At 47.1% G+C, this 18,254-nt stretch overlaps 1 protein-coding gene across 8 annotated transcripts in view; it reads left to right on the top strand.

Annotated features, from left to right (window-relative positions):
- camk2g2 (calcium/calmodulin-dependent protein kinase (CaM kinase) II gamma 2) overlaps positions 1–18,254 on the top strand; it is a 394,966-nt gene that overhangs the window by 311,385 nt on the left and 65,327 nt on the right. For 4 of the 8 annotated variants that reach the window (XM_038782783.1, XM_038782786.1, XM_038782784.1 and 1 more), the window contains exons 13-14: positions 4,545–4,607; positions 8,244–8,284. In XM_038782783.1, the coding sequence (XP_038638711.1) occupies positions 4,545–4,607; positions 8,244–8,284 (104 nt within the window). The remainder of the gene's footprint in view (positions 1–4,544; positions 4,608–8,243; positions 8,285–18,254) is intronic. The other 4 variants (XM_038782785.1, XM_038782789.1, XM_038782787.1 and 1 more) reach the window with 1 other exon arrangement.

Below are 18,254 nucleotides of genomic sequence, written 5' to 3' on the forward strand. Positions count from 1 at the left end.
CAATTCAGGGGCAATTTAGCGTGGCCAAATCACCTATCCGGCACATCTTTTTGGGTTGTGGGGGTGAGACCCATGCAGACACGTGGAGAATGTGCAAACTCCATACGGACAGTGACCCAGGGCCGGATTGAACCCGGATCCTCGGCACCGTGCGCCAGCAGTGCTAACCACTGCGCCATCGTACCGCCCTCGTGATTTCTTTTTTTTTAATGAACGTTTTGTTGAGGTATTTTTGGTATTATAACAACAACAAAATAAACATTGTACATGAAACTATAAACATAGTGCAAAAGCCGTCTCCCTCCCTTACAGATAACCCCCTACTCGAAACTAAACTAACCCCCCCCCCCCCCCCACTTCTGCTGGCGATTAATATTCTGTGAAAAAGTCGATGAACGGTTGCCACCTCCGGGCGAACCCTAACATTGACCCTCTCAGGGCGAACTTGATTTTCTCCAAACAGAGAAAGCTAGCCATGTCCGATAGCCAGGTCTCCGACTTCGGGGGCTTTGAGTCCCTCCAAGCAAATAGTATCCGTCTCCGGGCTACCAGGGAAGCAAAGGCCAGAACGTCTGCCTCTTTCTCCTCCTGGATTCCCGGGTCTACCGACATCCTGAAAATCGCCACCTCTGGACTCAGCGCACCCTTGTTTTTAACAACGTGGACATGACGTCCGCAAACCCCTGCCAAAATCCCCTAAGCTTCGGGCATGCCCAGAACATGTGGACATGGTTCGCTGGTCCTCCCGCACATTTTGCACACCTGTCTTCCACCCCAAAGAATCTGCTCATCCGAGCCGCTGTCTTATGAGCCCGATGAACGACCTTGAATTGTACCAGGCTGAGCCTGGCACATGTTGCGGACGCGTTGACTCTACTCAACGTGTCCGCCCATAGACCATCCTCTATCTCTCCTCCCAGCTCCTCCTCCCACTTACGCTTCAGCTCCTCGGTCTGCGTCTCCTCTGACCCCATAAGTTCCTTGTAAATGTCCGAGATGCTCCCTTCTCCTACCTACCTTCTGGAAATTACCCTGTCCCGAATCCCCCTTAGCGGTAGGAGCGGGAAGATTGCCACTTGTTTACGTAGGAAGTCCCACACCTGCAGATACCTGAATTTGTTTCCCCTCGCCAATCCAAACTTCTCCTCCAGTGCCCTCATACTCAGAAAGCTCCCATCTATAAACATATCCCCCATCCTCTCAATCCTGCTCTCCGCCATATCCAGAACCCCCCATCCATACTTCCCGAGCAACCCGGTGATTATTACAGATTGGGGACCAGACTGATGCTCCCTCTGCTCCCACATGTTTCCTCCATTGCCCCCAGACTCTCAGGGCCGCCACCACCATGGGGCTGGTGGAGTACTGTGCCAGCGGGAATGGCAGAGGCACAGTTACCAACGCCCCCAGACTGGTGCCCTTGCATTAAGCCGCCTCTATATGCTCCCATGCCGACCCCTGCCCCACCACCCACTTCCTGATTATGGCTGCATTCGCCGCCCAATAATAGTTACTAAAATTTGGCAACGCCAACCCACCTTCTCCCCGACTCCGCTCAAGCAATTACCTTCCTTACCTGCGGGGTCTTGCCCGCCCAAACAAAACCAGTGATCGCTTTGTTGACCCATTTAAAAAGGACCGCGGAATAAAGATGGGGAGACATTGAAACACGAACAGGAATCTCGGGAGGATTCGTCTGCACCCTCCCAGCTAATGACAACAGGAGCGCGTCCCATCTCCGAAAATCATTCGGTCTACTAGTCGGGCCAGATTTAATTGATGCAGCTGGTCCCATTCTCACGCCACTTGAATGCCTAGGTACCTACCTAAAGCCTCCCCTACTAATCTAAACGGCAGCTTCCCCAAGCGCCTCTCCTGTCCCCTCGCCTGGACCGCAAACACCTCACTTTTTCCCATATTTAGCTTATACCCCCAAAACCTGCCAAATTACCCCAGAATTCTCATGATTTCTTCCATCCCCTCTATTGGGTCCGATACATACAGAAGCAGATCGTCTGCATAGAGCGAGACTCTGCGTTCCACCAACCACCGTACCAGCCCCTGGAGGCTCACAGAGCAATTGCCAACGGCTCTGTAGCTAGCGCGAACAACAGTGGGGAGAGGGGACATCCCTGTCTCGTCCCCCGGTGCACTCTAAAATAGTGCCCTCGTGATTTCTGTTAGAGGGAGAACTGTGTTCATTAAAACATTGGCTAATATGTTCCATTTTGGAACGAAAGAGGACAGCAAATTGTCTAGCACCTATTAAGAGAGCAAAACATACCACGGCATTTTTACAAAGAAGAGGAGTTACATTAGGGGAGTGTTGGAAAGGTGAGGAGAAAGAAATGGCAAGGATGAGGGTGTGAGAACATTTCCAAACATTGGTTGAAAAAATTGTATTTGAGGGAAATGGGCATGAGGTGTTTCCCACAGTTCAAAACTCTCTGCTTCAGCTCAATTGCTTTTCCAATCCTCATCTGCGCTTTTGTTGTCTTTGGGTGTGACTATTCCAATGTTTTTCCAGCCAAGGTTCTACCCTCTGTAAACCCAAGGTCAGAGAAAACTTTGCCCATGTCCTAACTCGGGCCAAGTCCTGTTCAGCCACCACCCCATCATCTGACCGGCATTGGCTCCCGATCTGGCAAGGCATCCATCTTAAAATTCTCATCCTGGTTTTCAAATTGGTCCATAGCCTCGCTTCATCTGCCTCAGTCATTGCCTCCAGCCCTCGACTCCACCAAGACCTCTACCGTCCTCGATTCTGGCCTCTTGCTCAGTCCCAATTTTTGATCTCCACCCCGGCCCATCCCCTATCCACCAATGGTGGCCGTGCCTCCAGCTGCCTTTGCCCTAAATTCCGGGATTCCCTCCCTAAACCTCTCCCTCCAACCTCCATGTCCTCCTTCAAAACATTCCTAGAAACCTACCTCTTTGACCAAACGTTTGGTCACCTGACCTAATATCTCATCGTGTGGCTCGGTGTCAAATCTAGTTTTATAACGTACCTATTAAGTGCTTTGGAACGGTTTATTGTGTAAAAGGTGTACACAAATACGAGATCTTGTTGTTGTTGCCACAACAGCAACCCCAAAAAATGATGGATGGTGAGTTTTAAGGTGATTGGTGTGCATTTGTGATTTGCCAGACATTTTGCCCGTTTGATGGATAGTCTATTTGTACTGGAGAACAGGGGTTTCTAGAAAGGGGCAATTTAATTGGTGAGGCAGCAGAATTCTAAATCTCCCTCAATGCAGCAGCATAGTGGCACATTCCACTGGAGAATAGACCCACCAGGTGTCAGGTGCCCGTGGGCTAGTGTTTCATTTCACCCACCACCTCCCGGCTATGGATTTCCTAATCTCAGCTGCAATGGGGGGGGGGGGGGGGGGGGGGGGGGGGGGGGGGGGGGTGGGTGGGTGGGAGGGAAGGAGGGGGGTGGGTGGGGGGGGAGAGTGAGCAGGGGGCCCTTCTGGGAGATGAACAGAGCCTGGAAATGTTCCTAAAATGTAGGAGGAAGAATGGGAGGGCATCCTGTTATATAGCCAGCCAAGTGGAGAGGCAGGCTGGCATTGATCAGGAGCCTCGGCATTGAGAGGGCATACAGGGAGGGGAAAAAAGAGGACGATTAATTGCGAAATGGACCAAACATATGTAAAATCTACAGTCAGTAATGAACTTGGAAAGTGTAGTGGTCTCAGTTAATGTTTAAAACCCCCTCTGCTGCTTCAAGTGAGACACACTGTACCATTTCCAGTTTTTAAAAAAATGCAAATTCAGGCTCGTAAATCCGCTGATGGAATGAGGTCAACTGTGGGCGTCAATGCCCCTACATCAGCTGCTGGGATGAGGGAAATGCTCTGTCACCATAACAACACAACAGTGGGCATCCCCCCCCCCCCCCCCCCCCGATATTAATCCACGATTAGAAAGAGCGGGAGGGGAAAGGAGGTTGCCGTGAGCTCTGTTGCCGACACTCCAGCCAAAGCCCACAAGTGGCTGGCAGAACAAGACGTCCTCTTAAAGCCAGCTAGGGAATTTCTGAGCCTGGTGATTGAGGCAGATTGAACGGGGTGCACACAGCAGGCGGCGAAAGCAGCATCTTTTCCAACCCACAATATTGCCTTGCTGGTCTGGCACGATAACCAGAGGGGAGATGAGGGGAATTTATTTTTTTTGTGCAGCGAGTTGTGTTGATCTGAAATGGACTGCCTGACAGGGTGGTGGAGGCAGCTTCAGTGCTAACTGTAAGAAAGAAATCCAATAAATACCTGAAGCAGGAAGAATTGGGAGCTCTGGGGAAAAGAAGAAAGGTGGTGGTGGGACTGTCTAGATCGTGTTTTCAAAGGGCTAGCATGGACATGATAGGCAGAATAGCTGTCTGATTATTAAGATTCCTTGCATGTATTAAGACATGAAGTTGGATGTAATTTAGAAAGTATAGAGCAAATGGTGGGGGTAAAACACTTGGATTTTGCTGTTCCTCTTTTTTTTAACCTTCGGGCCTTCTCGGCTCCTGTCACTAAATCCTTCCCTTCCGATAGTTGGCAGGCAGCACACAGCTCCAGCTGCAGCAGCCACAGCTGCTGCTGGTCTGGCTGAGCAAGGTATGTGTCATTGAACAACACTGAAAAACAGCATGCGGACTGAGTGCTCTCACCTTAACTCGGAATGACTGTCATTTAACCATCATTCATCATTGCTTACCGAGGTTATTCTGTGTCCTTCACAAAATAAAAAAGGTACGTGGGTCTAAAACAACAGGAAAAAAACCATAGGGAGGGAAATGTAATGGTCCCTTACATGCCTGCATGTGCCCCGTGCACATTAGCTGGTCTTTTAGCTTTGAAAATGGGCTCCTGCCGTACTGGCAAGCAAGCAGTTAACATGTTCGACTGCAAATCTGTTGTCCGCATTATGAATGGAAAGCCATTTGAGACAACCTTGTTCACGAACCGCGGGACGGGAGATCTGAGGACAACTTCTGAACCCAAAACTTAGGCAGATGCTCATTGTCCTGCTGAGCTGCCGACTTCCAGCTTCTGCACTAGTTTGCTGTTTGTGTTGGGCAGTTGTCCGCTAATATTGGCTGAGCCTATTGAAGCACCGATCTGGTGCATGGCTTGCTGTCGAGATTTTTGTGGAGAATACATTTTACTCCCTGACTTTCGACAATCTAAAGAGCGTTTAACACAGAGAGCCTCAGATGGAACACGGTAGGCACACACGCAGCTGAATCTGAAAAACCAAACAGTGACGTTATTTTTACCGAAGTACTTGGAGCATGCTCTGACTGATTTTTCAAATGTTTATAAATGGAGATCACCCACTATGCGAACTGTAAGGTTTCATCATTCTGTTAAAAATAAGTCCAACTCTCATTTGATCCCAGAGTAAAAGATTTTTAACACTGCTCCGTGACCCAGTCATGTAGGGTAGAAAGGCAGGATTTGTACCTGAAGCACGATGAAGGAGGTTCGAAAACTCCATTCAGGGCAGGGTGAGTTAAATATGGAACGAGTGGCTATTGAAGGCAAGTCAGTTGCAACATTTAATGGAATTAGATGGAAAGTTGAAGGAGCAATATTAGAGCAGGCACAAAGATGCTGGACACAATTCTCCCAAAAAACGACTAAGCGTCATGTCCTGCAGGAAACACTGTGCGATTCTCGGCAGGTAGGTCGGCGTGATCCTGATCGCAATCCTCCGTCCTGTTTCTTGCACCAGCATTGAGACGGATGGGGGAGCGAGCACACCAACGGGTCTGGGTCCTCTGAGATCAGGACCCCAAAATTAAGACACAGGCCCACTTCCCCGCCTCTACAGACATTGCACGAGCACAGCAAGAGAAAGTAGATTGGCCTACTGTACCAAGATTTCCATTATTCGATAGCTATTCCAAATGTCAAAATATTAAATAGCGACATTTATTGTTTTGAAAGTACAGCAATTGGGTTTGAAGATATTTTTTCACTCTGAAGCTGTTTCCATCACTTTGACGGTCTGCTTTTAGTATAATATGACGGTTAAATTCTAAATCAGCAGGTCTCAAATTGTCGGACCGACTAAAGATTGTTTCCAATGTTTTGAAACACTTTCACCTTTTCACGAGAGCACAGTTGAGTACCTCTGCCTCTCGATGCTAAAGCAGAAAAACTGTCAGCCATTATATGATAAATTGAAGTTCAGAAGCTCCTTTGCCACATAGCAAGTTATCCCAGGGGTCCCAAGCTGGAGAGACTACGTCAAAAAGACAGCGTTGCACAGGCTATTGAAGGAGTGAACAAGTCCAGACATGCATTTTAGATAATTGCAGAGTGTGGAAAAAGGACAAGTGTAATTTCTAGAAAATAACCATTTGGGCGCTTTGGCAAAACAAAATTGAGGTGATTATAAAATTATAAGGGTGCTACAATATGGCGGCTTCTGATTATTTCACCCAAGCCTTTTTTTAAAAAGTGATCTAGAATGACCAACATGTGATGAAAGCTAAAACGTGAGAGTAAATTTTGAGAGTACCCATCACCAATTTGGATTAATTTGGGTTTGAAATCCAGTTCCAACATCCTTGGGCATTTCCAGTTTCTAGACTACAATCTGTACCACCATCCCAATATTTCTCCCCTGCCTGCACACCTTCTACCACATCTGTCCAAGTATGTGTGAAGTAGTTGCATCTGTTGTGCAATTGTTAAAGGATGGCAGTTGTTGATACAAAGATACCAACCAAGAAATACTTTTTTAATAGCCATATAATTGTTAATAAAATTGTTTATCCTAGATTTTCCCAATTCACGCTTGTGTTGATTTTTTCTTTTCCACACACATAGGGGACAGGTCCTTCCAATACGTCTGATAGCAGGCGATAAGAGTGGGAGAGTTTCTTGGTCAGCCACACTGCAGAAGGCAACGGCAAAATGCTGCAGTACTTAGCCACGCTTGATCATGGGCCAATCCAATGGAAGTTCTTGGTCGCCAATGCCCTCCTAGCGCATGGTACCTGTGGGAGGAGAAGGATAGGGCAGGAGGAAAGTATTTCACATTAGCCCATTATTGGTAATTTGCAAAGTGTTGGAGGAAGGTAGGAATAAATCCAGCACACTCTTCACTCAGGAAGAAATGGGTGAATGCGATGGTATTCCAGGGTATGTTTTATAAGCAGTGGAAGAAGAGTAAGACACCTCATTTCCAAACTTCTCATTTACCACATTGACTAAGTGTGCACTGTCCCCATCTCATTAAACTAATGCTTCCCTTCACCTCTGTGCGTGCATGAGGATTGGTTGCTTGCCTAACATGTTTCATCATGTGGATACCCTTTGCTATTAGGTCCCTTTCCCCACAGCACATAAGCGTATGACGTATATTAGGACAGTGGCTGCAATTCATACCCATGTAGAGACATTTCACTCATAGATCCACTCCATATGGATTGTGGAATGTAATGGCGGAGAGAGAAAAAACTGAGCATGTCGATACCCGCTCAAAGTCTTGTCCTTCTGGCAGGCCCTTAGGAAGCATTCTTAAAGTGGTACACCCACATTTCCTGCTTCCCACACAGGTTTCCAGTAAAGATGTACCTTGCTCTGGTCCTCTTTGTGTGTCCATTTAATTTTCCATTTGTGGATGATAATTTGTCAAATTGATTTCAAATTTTGTTCCTCTGGGACTCTCTCTCATTGGTGTTTGCCTATCCTCCGTTTTCTGTTGTCCAGTATTCACCTTTGCCCGATATTGTATCTGGTCACAGACTTTGCCACAGGACAGAGCAGTCTGTTCAAGGGACAAGGGCAGGTTAATTTCTGATAAGGCCATGATTGTACCTGTCTAAGTGGTTCCTATGGACCTGCCTCATACAATTGCCAACAATTAATACAGGACTGCTGCATTTGGAATGAAAATGCCTTGAAAATCAAAAGAACCTAAGTACTAAATATTGCAGTTCAAACATCATTCTTTCTCCTCTATACCTCTCCTTTTTTCACTGTAATTCCTGAAAGGTAAGACTGAGACAGTAATTTCCATTCGCTGACTGAATATGTTTGAACCTGCCCTTCAATTTGTGGTTTGCTCTGACACTGACAATTTCCTTGTCTTCAGTCATTAGAAAGCTATTAAATTCTCCCGAAATGATGTTTTTGTGCCAAATGGAATGATCGTCGGAAAGAAATTCATCTTCACAGTAGACGATCGGTCACGCAATAAACGCTCACGCTGTTTTTTGTTTCATTTGATTTTTGCAGCAGCAAAAAATTTACTGAATAAGAAAACGGATGGAGTGAAGGTAGGTTTGCGGTTTTGTGTGTGTGTGTTTGTGCGTGCGCGCGTGTACCATTTTCTTTGGGGTATTTTCACTCTGTCTATAACCTGCCGTTGTTGGCGACCAAGATGGAGGAAACACTCAAAATGGAGTCAGTGTTTCCAAGCAAGACAGCTGCATCTCACTTGATGTGGAAGAGTGTTCTCGCTCCCTGTGTCATCGCTGAAATTGTTACCCGAGTGATAAGTGACTGCTTATTGAAGTTGGGTGATCTCGCTGATTTCTGGTTGCACCGTCCCGGCCTGATTTAGCTATACTGTGAAGCCAAGAGCTGCATATTGCACACTCACCAATCAGCCCTGTCTTTACCAGCCAGACCTCCATTCAACTTTTGTTCAAAAAGGAAGCCCGACCAGGGCGAGTACGTCCTTCTGCCGCTCTTCCTCCCAGTCCTGATTCATGTGAGGCCTTCTACATTTTGAGAATTACAGTTGCATGCGAACAGGAATTGCACTCTGAGCTTTAATGATTGTGCCACTTTGAATTTGTGAACCGCAATCTATATGATGGGGACTTATAATGGTTGATCCAGAGAGTTGCCAAACATAATTAGGCCTTTTCAATGAGGCGTTGCTTATGCGCACATTAGGGGCTTAAACCTATTCTGGTTTTAAAGGCAACCCAAACCCCTCACCCCCACCCTCCTCGATGACCTTTAATAGGCATTCACTTTGTAATTATGCTCAATGCTTTCAGAATTGGTTATTAGTTATTAGGATGATGGAACACTGTTCGAGTACAAATGATGGTTTGGATAATTGTGCATTCTACTCGTCAAGTATAATTAAGACTGTATAATAATAGTGTGTAAAAAACCGCACAATGGATTATATAACACAGAAACAAAAACATCTGCCGATTAGTCCCATTAAGGAGATGAGTTTTAAAAGCTACCTTACATTTAGTCAGACAAGACCTTCATTCAGCGGTGCACTGGGATCCTCACTCTCGCGGGTCCCAGAATGTATGTTGGAAAAAGTTGAGATCCCACATCGCTCGTGCAACATGCATTCGTACAAATATAACGTCATCCACTTTGAACCTAAAAAACCCCCCCCCAGATTACACACTCTTTCTAAATGGTAAAAAGCTAGAAACAGTGAATGTGGGTGGGTGGGGAGAGGGGGATGTGTGGGTGGGGGAGAGGGGAGGGTGTGGGTGGGTGGGGGAGAGGGGAGGGTGTGGGGGGGTGGGGGAGAGGGGAGGGTGTGGGGAGAGGGGAGGGTGTGGGGAGAGGGGAGGGTGTGGGGAGAGGGGAGGGTGTGGGTGGGTGGGGGAGAGAGGAGGGTGTGGGTGGGTGGGGGAGAGGGGGATGTGTGGGTGGGTGGCAGAGAGGGGAGGGTGTGGGTGGGTGGGGGAGAGAGGAGGGTGTGGGTGGGTGGGGGAGAGGGGGATGTGTGGGTGGGTGGCGGAGAGGGGAGGGTGTGGGTGGGTGGGGGAGAGGGGGATGTGTGGGTGGGGGAGAAGGGGGTGTGGGTGGGTGGGGGAGCGGGAGTGTGTGGGTGGGTGGGGGAGAAAGGGGGAGGCTGGGTTGGGTGGGGGAGGAGGGTGGCGTGGGGTGGGAGGGAGGAAGAAGGGGGTGGCGTGGGTTGGGTGGGGGAGAAGAGGGTTGGGTGGGGGAGAAGAGGGTGGCGTGGGGTGGGAGGGAGGAAGAAGGGGGTGGCGTGGGTTGGGGGGGAAGGAGAAGGAGGGTGGTGTGGGTTTGGGGAAAGAGAAGGGAGTGGCGTGGGTTAGGGGGAGGACAAGGGGGTTGACGTGGGTGAGGGAGGAGAAGGGAGGTGGTGTGGGTTAGGGAGGGGGGAGAAGGGAGGTGGTGTGGGTGGGGGAGGAAAAAGGGGGGTGACGTAGGGGAGGGGAAAGGGGGTGTCATGGTTTGGAGAGGAGAAGGGGGTGACGTGGGTTGGGGGGAGAAGGGAGTGACATTGGTTGGGGGGAGAAGGGGGTGACGTGGGTTGGGGAAAGGAGAAGGGGGTGGCGTGGGTTAGGGGGAAGGAGAAGGGGTGGCATGGGTTAGGGAGGGAGGAAAAGGGAGGTGGTGTGGGTGGGGAGGAAAAGGGAGGTGGTGTGGGTGGGGAGGATAAAGGAGGTGGTGTGGGTGGGGAGGAGAAGGGAGGTGGTGTGGGTGGGGAGGAGAAGGGAGGTGGTGTGGGTGGGGAGGAGAAGGGAGGTGGTGTGGGTGGATGGGGGAGAAGGGGCTGGGGGAAATGAAACAAACTAGGATTGAATTCCTGGAATTTAGAAAGTTAAGACGTGATTTGATCAAAGTTTTCAGGATATTAAGGGAAACAGGGTAGATGGGAAGAAACTATTCCTGCCAGTTGGGCTGTCCCAGACTCGAGGGGATATATCGTCAAAACATTAGAGTCAGACCTTGCAGGAGCAAACTTTTATAGACGCAAAGGATGGTAGAAGTTTAGAATTCTCCTCTGCAAACACCAATCGATGCTCTATCAGTTAGTTTTAAAGCTGAGGTTAATAGATTTCCGTTAACTAAAGGTATTAAGGGGTGTGGGGTGAATGCGGCTACGTGGAGTTTGGTCCTATATCAGCCTGAATTTAACTGATGGAATAAACTCGAGGGGCTAAAAGGCCAGTTTCTTTTCCCAATAGGGCACATTGATAAGAGTTTGATCTGCATCGACCCAAATCTTATACCCTACTGGGTGTTTTGAATCCAAGGACTGGATGACCAAAACGGGAATTAATCCATTCGCTAGACCCAACAATCTCCACTTTTATGCACAAAAGGTGATTTTAAAGAATGATATCAACAAATGGAAACAAAGAATTTTGTGCGGGGGCAGGTTTCGATCTTCCTGCACCTGCCGCCCCAGGGACTACAGGGTACGGTGGTGTCGAGAACAGGAGTGGGAGAAGGGAAGGTCTCGGAGATCTATAAGGAGCTGATGGAGTGGGAGGGAGCCCCAATAGGAGAGGGGAAGAAGAGCTGGGTGGGGAGTTGGAGGCCGGGTTATGGGAGGAGGCCCTGAGGAGAGTTAATGCGTCCTCGTCGTGAGCCAGGCTCAGCCTGATACAGTTTAAGGTGATCCACAGGACGCACATGACTGTGGCCCGGATGAGCAGGAGGATAGGTGTGGGCGCTGTGCGGGGGTCCTGCGAACCTTCTCTATAGGTTTTGGGCATGTCTGAGGCTGAGGGATCTCTGGCAGGGGTTTGCTGGCGTCAGTCAGATGTATTACAAGTGAGGGTGGTACCCGGGAGCCCAGGGGGTGAGAGAGGCCAATGCCCTGACCTTTGCCTCCCTGGTAACCCGGAGACGGATCTTACTAGGATGGAAGGACTCAGAACCCCCGAAGTCGGGGGTATGGGTTAGCGACATGGCGGGGTTCCTCAGACTGGAATAAATTAAATTTGCCCTGAGGGGTTCGCTGCAGGGGTGGCAGCCGTTCATCAACTTCTTTGATAAAAAATTAAGCTGTTGGGAGTGGGGGGGGGGGGGGGGGGGGTGGGGGGAATGGGAGGCATGGAAGAGACGAGTGAGGGCATGAGAACCAACTGAGAGGTGGCTGGGGAAGGTGGCAATGTTTGTGTAAGTCATGTTGGCTGGGGTTGGTGCTCGGGGCTGTGGGGGGGGGGGGGGGGGGTAGGTTATATTGTTTGTGGTTTTTGTTGAAATTTGATGTTGAAAATTGTTAAAATTGTAAATGCCTCAATAAAATATATTTTTTTTAAAAAGCAAATGGAAACAAATTTGATCAAACAAAAGTGGAGCAGATGAGCAGTAGACAGCAGTAGTACTGGAGAAACATTCCTCATTGGCTGAAGTCACGTGCCAGAGGGGTAGGCTTGCTGTTGGTCTGGCTGAAATGAAGCACCACTTAGATTTGTCATGTTATATCCCACAGTCAAGCGACGTTTTTACTATTGAGCAGAAATTAACTGGACCAACCATATAAAAACTTTAGCTGCAAGAGAAGGTCCGAGGCTGGGAAATCTGCGATGAGTAACTCCCCTCCTGCCTCCCCAAAACCTATCCACCATCTACAAGGTACAAGTCAAAGAGTGGGATGGAATACTCGCCACTTGCTTGCATGAGTGCGGCTCCAACAACGCTTAAAAAGCTTGACACCATCCATGAAAATGCACTCTGCTTGATCATCATCACAACCACAATACGAGTTAATCATTCACTCCCTCCGCCACCGGAGGCAGCAGTGTGCACCATCGACAAGAGAAACTGCAACAACTCACCAAGGCTCCTTTGATAATACCTTCAAAAACCATGACTACGACCACTTAAAACGACAAGGTGCTTGGAAACACCACCTGAAAGCTTCCTTCCCAGCCATGAACCATCCTCATTTGGAGCTATGTCACCATTCCTTCACTGTTCATAGGATCAAAATCCTGGAATTCCCTTCCTCTCCTGTGGGAGAACCCGCACCAGATAGATTGCAAGATGGCAGCTCACGCACATCTTCTCAAGGTTCAATTAGGGATGGGTAACAGTAATGTCTACAGCCTGTGACTGAATAAAAAGAGGGTGGGACTGGAATGTTGCACCTGCTCTGCCTCTACTCTCCTATTGGTTGATCAATAACAGTACCAAAAGACGGCAGAACAGTGGTTATCACTGCTGCCTCACGGCGCTGAAGACCCAGGTTCGATCCTGGCCTTGGGTCACTGCCCGTGTGGAGTTTGCACATCCACCCCATGTCTGCGTGGTTCTCACCCCCACAACCCAACGATGTACATGGTAGGTGGATTGGACACGCTAAATTGCCCCTTAATTGGGGAAAAATGAATAATTGGGTAATCTAAATTTATACAAAAAAAAGTACCAAGAGTGTTTGCAGATATGTGTATAGAGCAGCCTCCCCATTGGAGGGGGGTTTATACTGAAGAGTCCTCAAGGGCAGATACAAATTAAAAAGCATCAGAAAGAATGTTCGGAAAATAGTTTTCTTCCCTAAGCTGTACAATAGAGTAGCTCCTCTCAAAATGCTGAGTAAATATTTAGTGTAAATGTTTGGTTAGTGGTATCAAGCAACGTTTTAAAAATAGTTTTTTTTCAGATATATGTTTTTGTATGAAGTTTTAAAATTACACCCTGGCATATTAGCATACAAATGTCTAATATATTTTTTAAATCGTTCTCTTCCGGCCGTTTTAACAAGGGGAGTTGATCCATTTTCAGAAACATAGTTGACATCCTGACGAGTGAATTCAAGACTTTGGCTACAAAGCAACTGAATGTTAAAAGTGTGTTATCATCCTTGCATGCATTGTAAAAAGACAACTTGAATTAAATAACATGCCCCATTTTACTAGTGGCAGTAGAATGCCAGTGGGTTAATGTAAAGGTTTCATATTTTGTGTCAAACTGCTTTCGAAGCACGCCAAGTAAATTTTGTGTTTCCCAGAAACAATAATAAATATTTTCATACTTTTCATTACATGTTCCCAACACACTGAATGCTCTACTTTGCCATTGTGTTGCTACATTTTTGTCTCTGAAATACTCTTTGTTGCTTTTATGTTGTGGATCTATGCCAACTGATACAGCTGGGCTCTCATTTTGCCCATATTTAGACAAGTTGGCAGGCAGCATTTAGCTAGCTGGATTTATTGTCTCCTATTTGAACTCGGGATGCTGGAGATGTTGGCAAGGCTGAATTTGCACCGTCCCTCTCATCCTTATGTTCAAGATTCTCCGTGGCCTCACCCCTCCCTCTATCCAGCTCTACAATCCTCCGAGATCTTTGCACCCCTCCAATTCTGGACTCTTGTGCATCCCTGACTTTTGTTGTTCTACCATTGGCAGCTACCTTGGTCCTGTTAAGCTCTGGAGTTCCTGCCCTAAATCACCGCTCTGCTTCTCCCTGTGAGTGACTCCTTAAAACCTACCTTGTGAACTAAGCTTTTGTCTTAATATCACTCCATATAGTAGCTCCGTGTCATGCTTTGTCAGATCATGTGGCTTGGGTCCGTTTTTTACTGCATTGAAAGTGCTGCATAAATGCAAGTTGTTCCTGACAGTTGAGTGATTGGCTAGACCACTTGAGAGAGCATTAAAGTCAACCGCTCAGTATGTGACTGAAGCACACGCAGGACAGACAGCTTACTCTCTTTCCGTCTTCGAAGAAGGTCATTGAGTTATTACAACAATCTGGTAACTTTCAAAGTCATTGGGTTTTCCCAAGAGCCTGCCCGCAGAGTGCCACAGCTCTTGAATTCATTTTCAGAACTGGTTATGGGGGATTTGAACTCACGACCTCCACATTTCTGGTCTCGTGCCATGAGCACTTCTCCACAACTACAAGAGTTGCAGGCAACCTTCATACAGCAAAACAGTTTTTTCCAATTATTAATTGCTGGGAATTTTCCTCCTTGCATCATAAATCATAGAATTTACAGTGCAGAAGGAGGCCACTCAGCCCATCGAGTCTGCCCCGGCCCTTGGAAAGAGCACCCTACTTAAGCCCACACCTCCACCTCCCCGTAACCCACTAACCTCACCTAACATTTTTGGCAATTTATCATGGCCAATCCACCTAACCTGCACATCTTTGGACTGTGGGAGGAAACCGGAGCACCCGGAGGAAACCCACGCAGACACGGGGAGAACGTGCAGACTCCGCACAGACAGTGACCCAAGCCGGGAATCGAACCTGAGACCCTGGAGCTGTGAAGCAGCAGTGATAACCACTGTTTGTAATAGGCAGTAATGTCAGATCCCACACTATCTATACCCCTCAATCAGAAGTCACACGGATAGATATGATTGGGAGCCATTATAGAATCTATTCCCATCCTCCGATCCCCTACAATTTACACTACAGCCAAAACAGTGTTTCTTCCACTTCAATCTCACCTCCACTAATGCACTTTCAGAAAACAAACGCTTTTTTTCAAGGAGCAGCCTGCTGGAGGATTATTACACTGGGCCAAGATGGATGGGAACATTGTTGTTATTTTATGGTCGGAATCTAGCTGGTGGCTATAAAGCAAACAAAGCGAGATTGCTGAGATTGAGCATTCTTATTAGATATCTTTCCCTGCGTTCCTGATCAGTTGGAAGACTGCTGGGGAAATGGAATATTTATCCAGTTTATTACCTACTTATCGGATCAGCCCTTCAAACCCGGGGGTTTTCTTGCATTAACTTGTACTCAAACATCCAAACGCTTAGACTCTTTCAGTGCCCCCGAAAGATCATTTGGATAAAAGCAGAATTACTATCCAGTGTCTGCGAGTGGATTTTGGTGGGTAGGAAGCTGGTGTGGTTATGGGGGGGAGTTGCCCTGCCTCTGAACTGGAAGGTTCAGGACCCACTCCAGAATTTGTTCATTTGTTGGCCAACCATTGGCACAGGCAGGCCAGCATGCATCACTTCCTGTCCCCTGCCTGAATACAAAGGGGGGGGGGTTAATGGCAGGAAGGGCAAATGGCTGTATAACAACTCAACAAATTCAAAAATGGTGGTTGATATGAAGGTGGGCACGCAGCAATGTGATGACCCCCATGTAACATGGGAAAAACTGAAGTGGAACCAATCGTGTGTGGGATTTTGCTATTGGGTATTGAGTCAGAAATTAGTTCCGCCCATCAACATCCATTTACGAGATCATGACTGTGTTCAGCTATTGTTCCCTTATTGATATCATGCAAGCTGAGAGAGAAAATGGCAATAGGACTGGGGTAGAAGAGAAAAAGGGGGTTAAAAAATAAGTCATTTGCCAACCAGTACTGAGTGTCGACTGATGTGCTTTGAAGCCAACAACCACCCATCCCATCTAATATTCTCTGTTAAAGTACTGCTGTCACAGCTCATTGTTTTTGTAGATGCACCTTTTGCATAGCCTCCTTCAGTTGAAAATAAGAACATACATTTATATGGCACCTTTCATGAGCTCAGGATGTCCCATTGTTTTGCGGCCATTGACCTACTTATGAAGGGTCATCGTTGTTGTAATGTAAGAAACAATATTTCAGAGCAAGCCCCCACACACAGCATACTGAACAGATCACCCAATCTGGTGACGTAGGCTTAAGGATGAATATTGGCCAAGACACCAGTGCGCTCATCTTTGGAATAGCACCGTGGGATCTTTTTGTCCATCCGGGAGGGCCAAGGTTTAAACACTCATCTGAAAAATGGCTCCTCCAACAGTGGCTCCCTGGAACTGTGAGTGGCAGCCTAGTCTTTGGAGTGGGACATGAGAACTACACACTGTGACCCACAGGCACACAGTTGAAAGCGGTTCTATGTTGCATTCTCCCTCATAGAGTTTGAAAAGAAGATGATGAATGCATACTATCCATCTCATATTTTTAAACTTTAGCCCATAGAGTTTGGCCTTGCCAATCCATAATCTTCTGTGTGCAATGGTATCATCTTCTGCACGCCACCCATGGTTTCATTCATGAAACTCAACCCAGTAAAAACTACCACTTTCAATAGCTATGATGAAACGCGATGATTAATTACAACTTTTTGATATGTGCCCCCGCCCCCCCCCCCCCCCCCCCCCCCCTTAAATATTCTTTGTGTAAAGTTTGCATTAATTTAATTGATTTTCTGTTTATTCAGCAGGCTAAGGTTTGAAAATGTCAGATGGGTAGTACGCATTCAGCATCTTCTTTTCAATTAGACATTTGTAGCCCCAGAACTTACCTGCCGTCAGTGGGAATAACCTTGTTCCATTGTCATTCGGAATATCAGCTTGGGATTGAAGAAGAATCAATGCAACTGGTTCATCCAGTGCAACTATACCACCATTTAAAACAATCACACAACAGCCCAACAGCAGTGCTATCGCCCAGTTAGAGGACCTTGCGTTCTCAAGGTGTATAAGCCGAGCCTTTAAATCTCCCGTCATGTAATTAGCCCATTGCAGAAATCCTGTTTCAATATCAACTATTGGGATGAGGTAGATCACCATCTCTCAGTTCAGATTTGTTTTTGACTGATATCTGCAATTGGGAAAACAGGAGTTGCAATAAACTCCTGTGCAGCAAACAACTCGTGGTGCTGGTTTCCAGAATTTGCTGGTGATTTTTGTTGGAATGAAGTCAGGGTGTAAAAATAACATCATGATTTTTTTTTCTATATAATCTGCAGTCAGCTTGAATGCCAGGAATGATTTCTCATTATTCGCATGCGTTGGCCTGCCTGAGATACGATTAATGCAGCCAGTATAATGCAGCCAGTATAATGGGCAACATATGAAAGCAGAGCGGCAGGCATTTTTACGTTTAGGTGTGGCAGTTTATCAAAATTGATGTATAAGGAAATCTGAAACATAATCCGATTGGAAACAGAGTAACATTTTATACTCTGTGTTATGCCACATTATTAACCATGTCAAGTCTATCTTCTCCAGTTTCCTTGCCCTTGCCCCATTCCTCTTGACTGCCTATTGTACACCTTGCTTTTAAAATTAGTCAGTTGCACCCAGACTCTTTGCAATCCACACTCTCCCAGTCCTTCTGTCACATCACCTTTCCTTGGATTTGTTTTTCAACGAACGTAGCTCAAATTCTAGTCTTGTGCCCCCTACTCCCACCATCTCTTCCCCCCCCAACCCCCTGTGACTGCTGATCAGGATTCCATTGGTGGAGGTAAGGGTCATGGCCAAGCATCTGTTGTTCCCTTCATGAGGTCACCCCCTTTAACCACCTCGCCTCCAATGAATTAAACCTAAGTTCAACTTGCGTGACAATGCAAGAAGACAGGGCACCTTACAATCTGTGAATTTGGGACTTGTATTGGAATTCGGGGCACTTTTAAAGCATCCCACCGCTTCGGAAACTGATACGATTGGGAGCCGTATTTGTTTTGCACCTTGACTGATGCTACATTTAACTTGACCAGTAATACTGGGACGGGTGTAAAATACAAGCGTGGCCTGATCCGGTGAGTTATATTAAAGTTCCCCAATTCTACTTTCCAATAGTGCAGATATCTGCT

The sequence above is a fragment of the Scyliorhinus canicula genome, chromosome 22, assembly GCF_902713615.1.
Source record: "Scyliorhinus canicula chromosome 22, sScyCan1.1, whole genome shotgun sequence".
Lineage (NCBI taxonomy): Eukaryota > Metazoa > Chordata > Chondrichthyes > Carcharhiniformes > Scyliorhinidae > Scyliorhinus > Scyliorhinus canicula.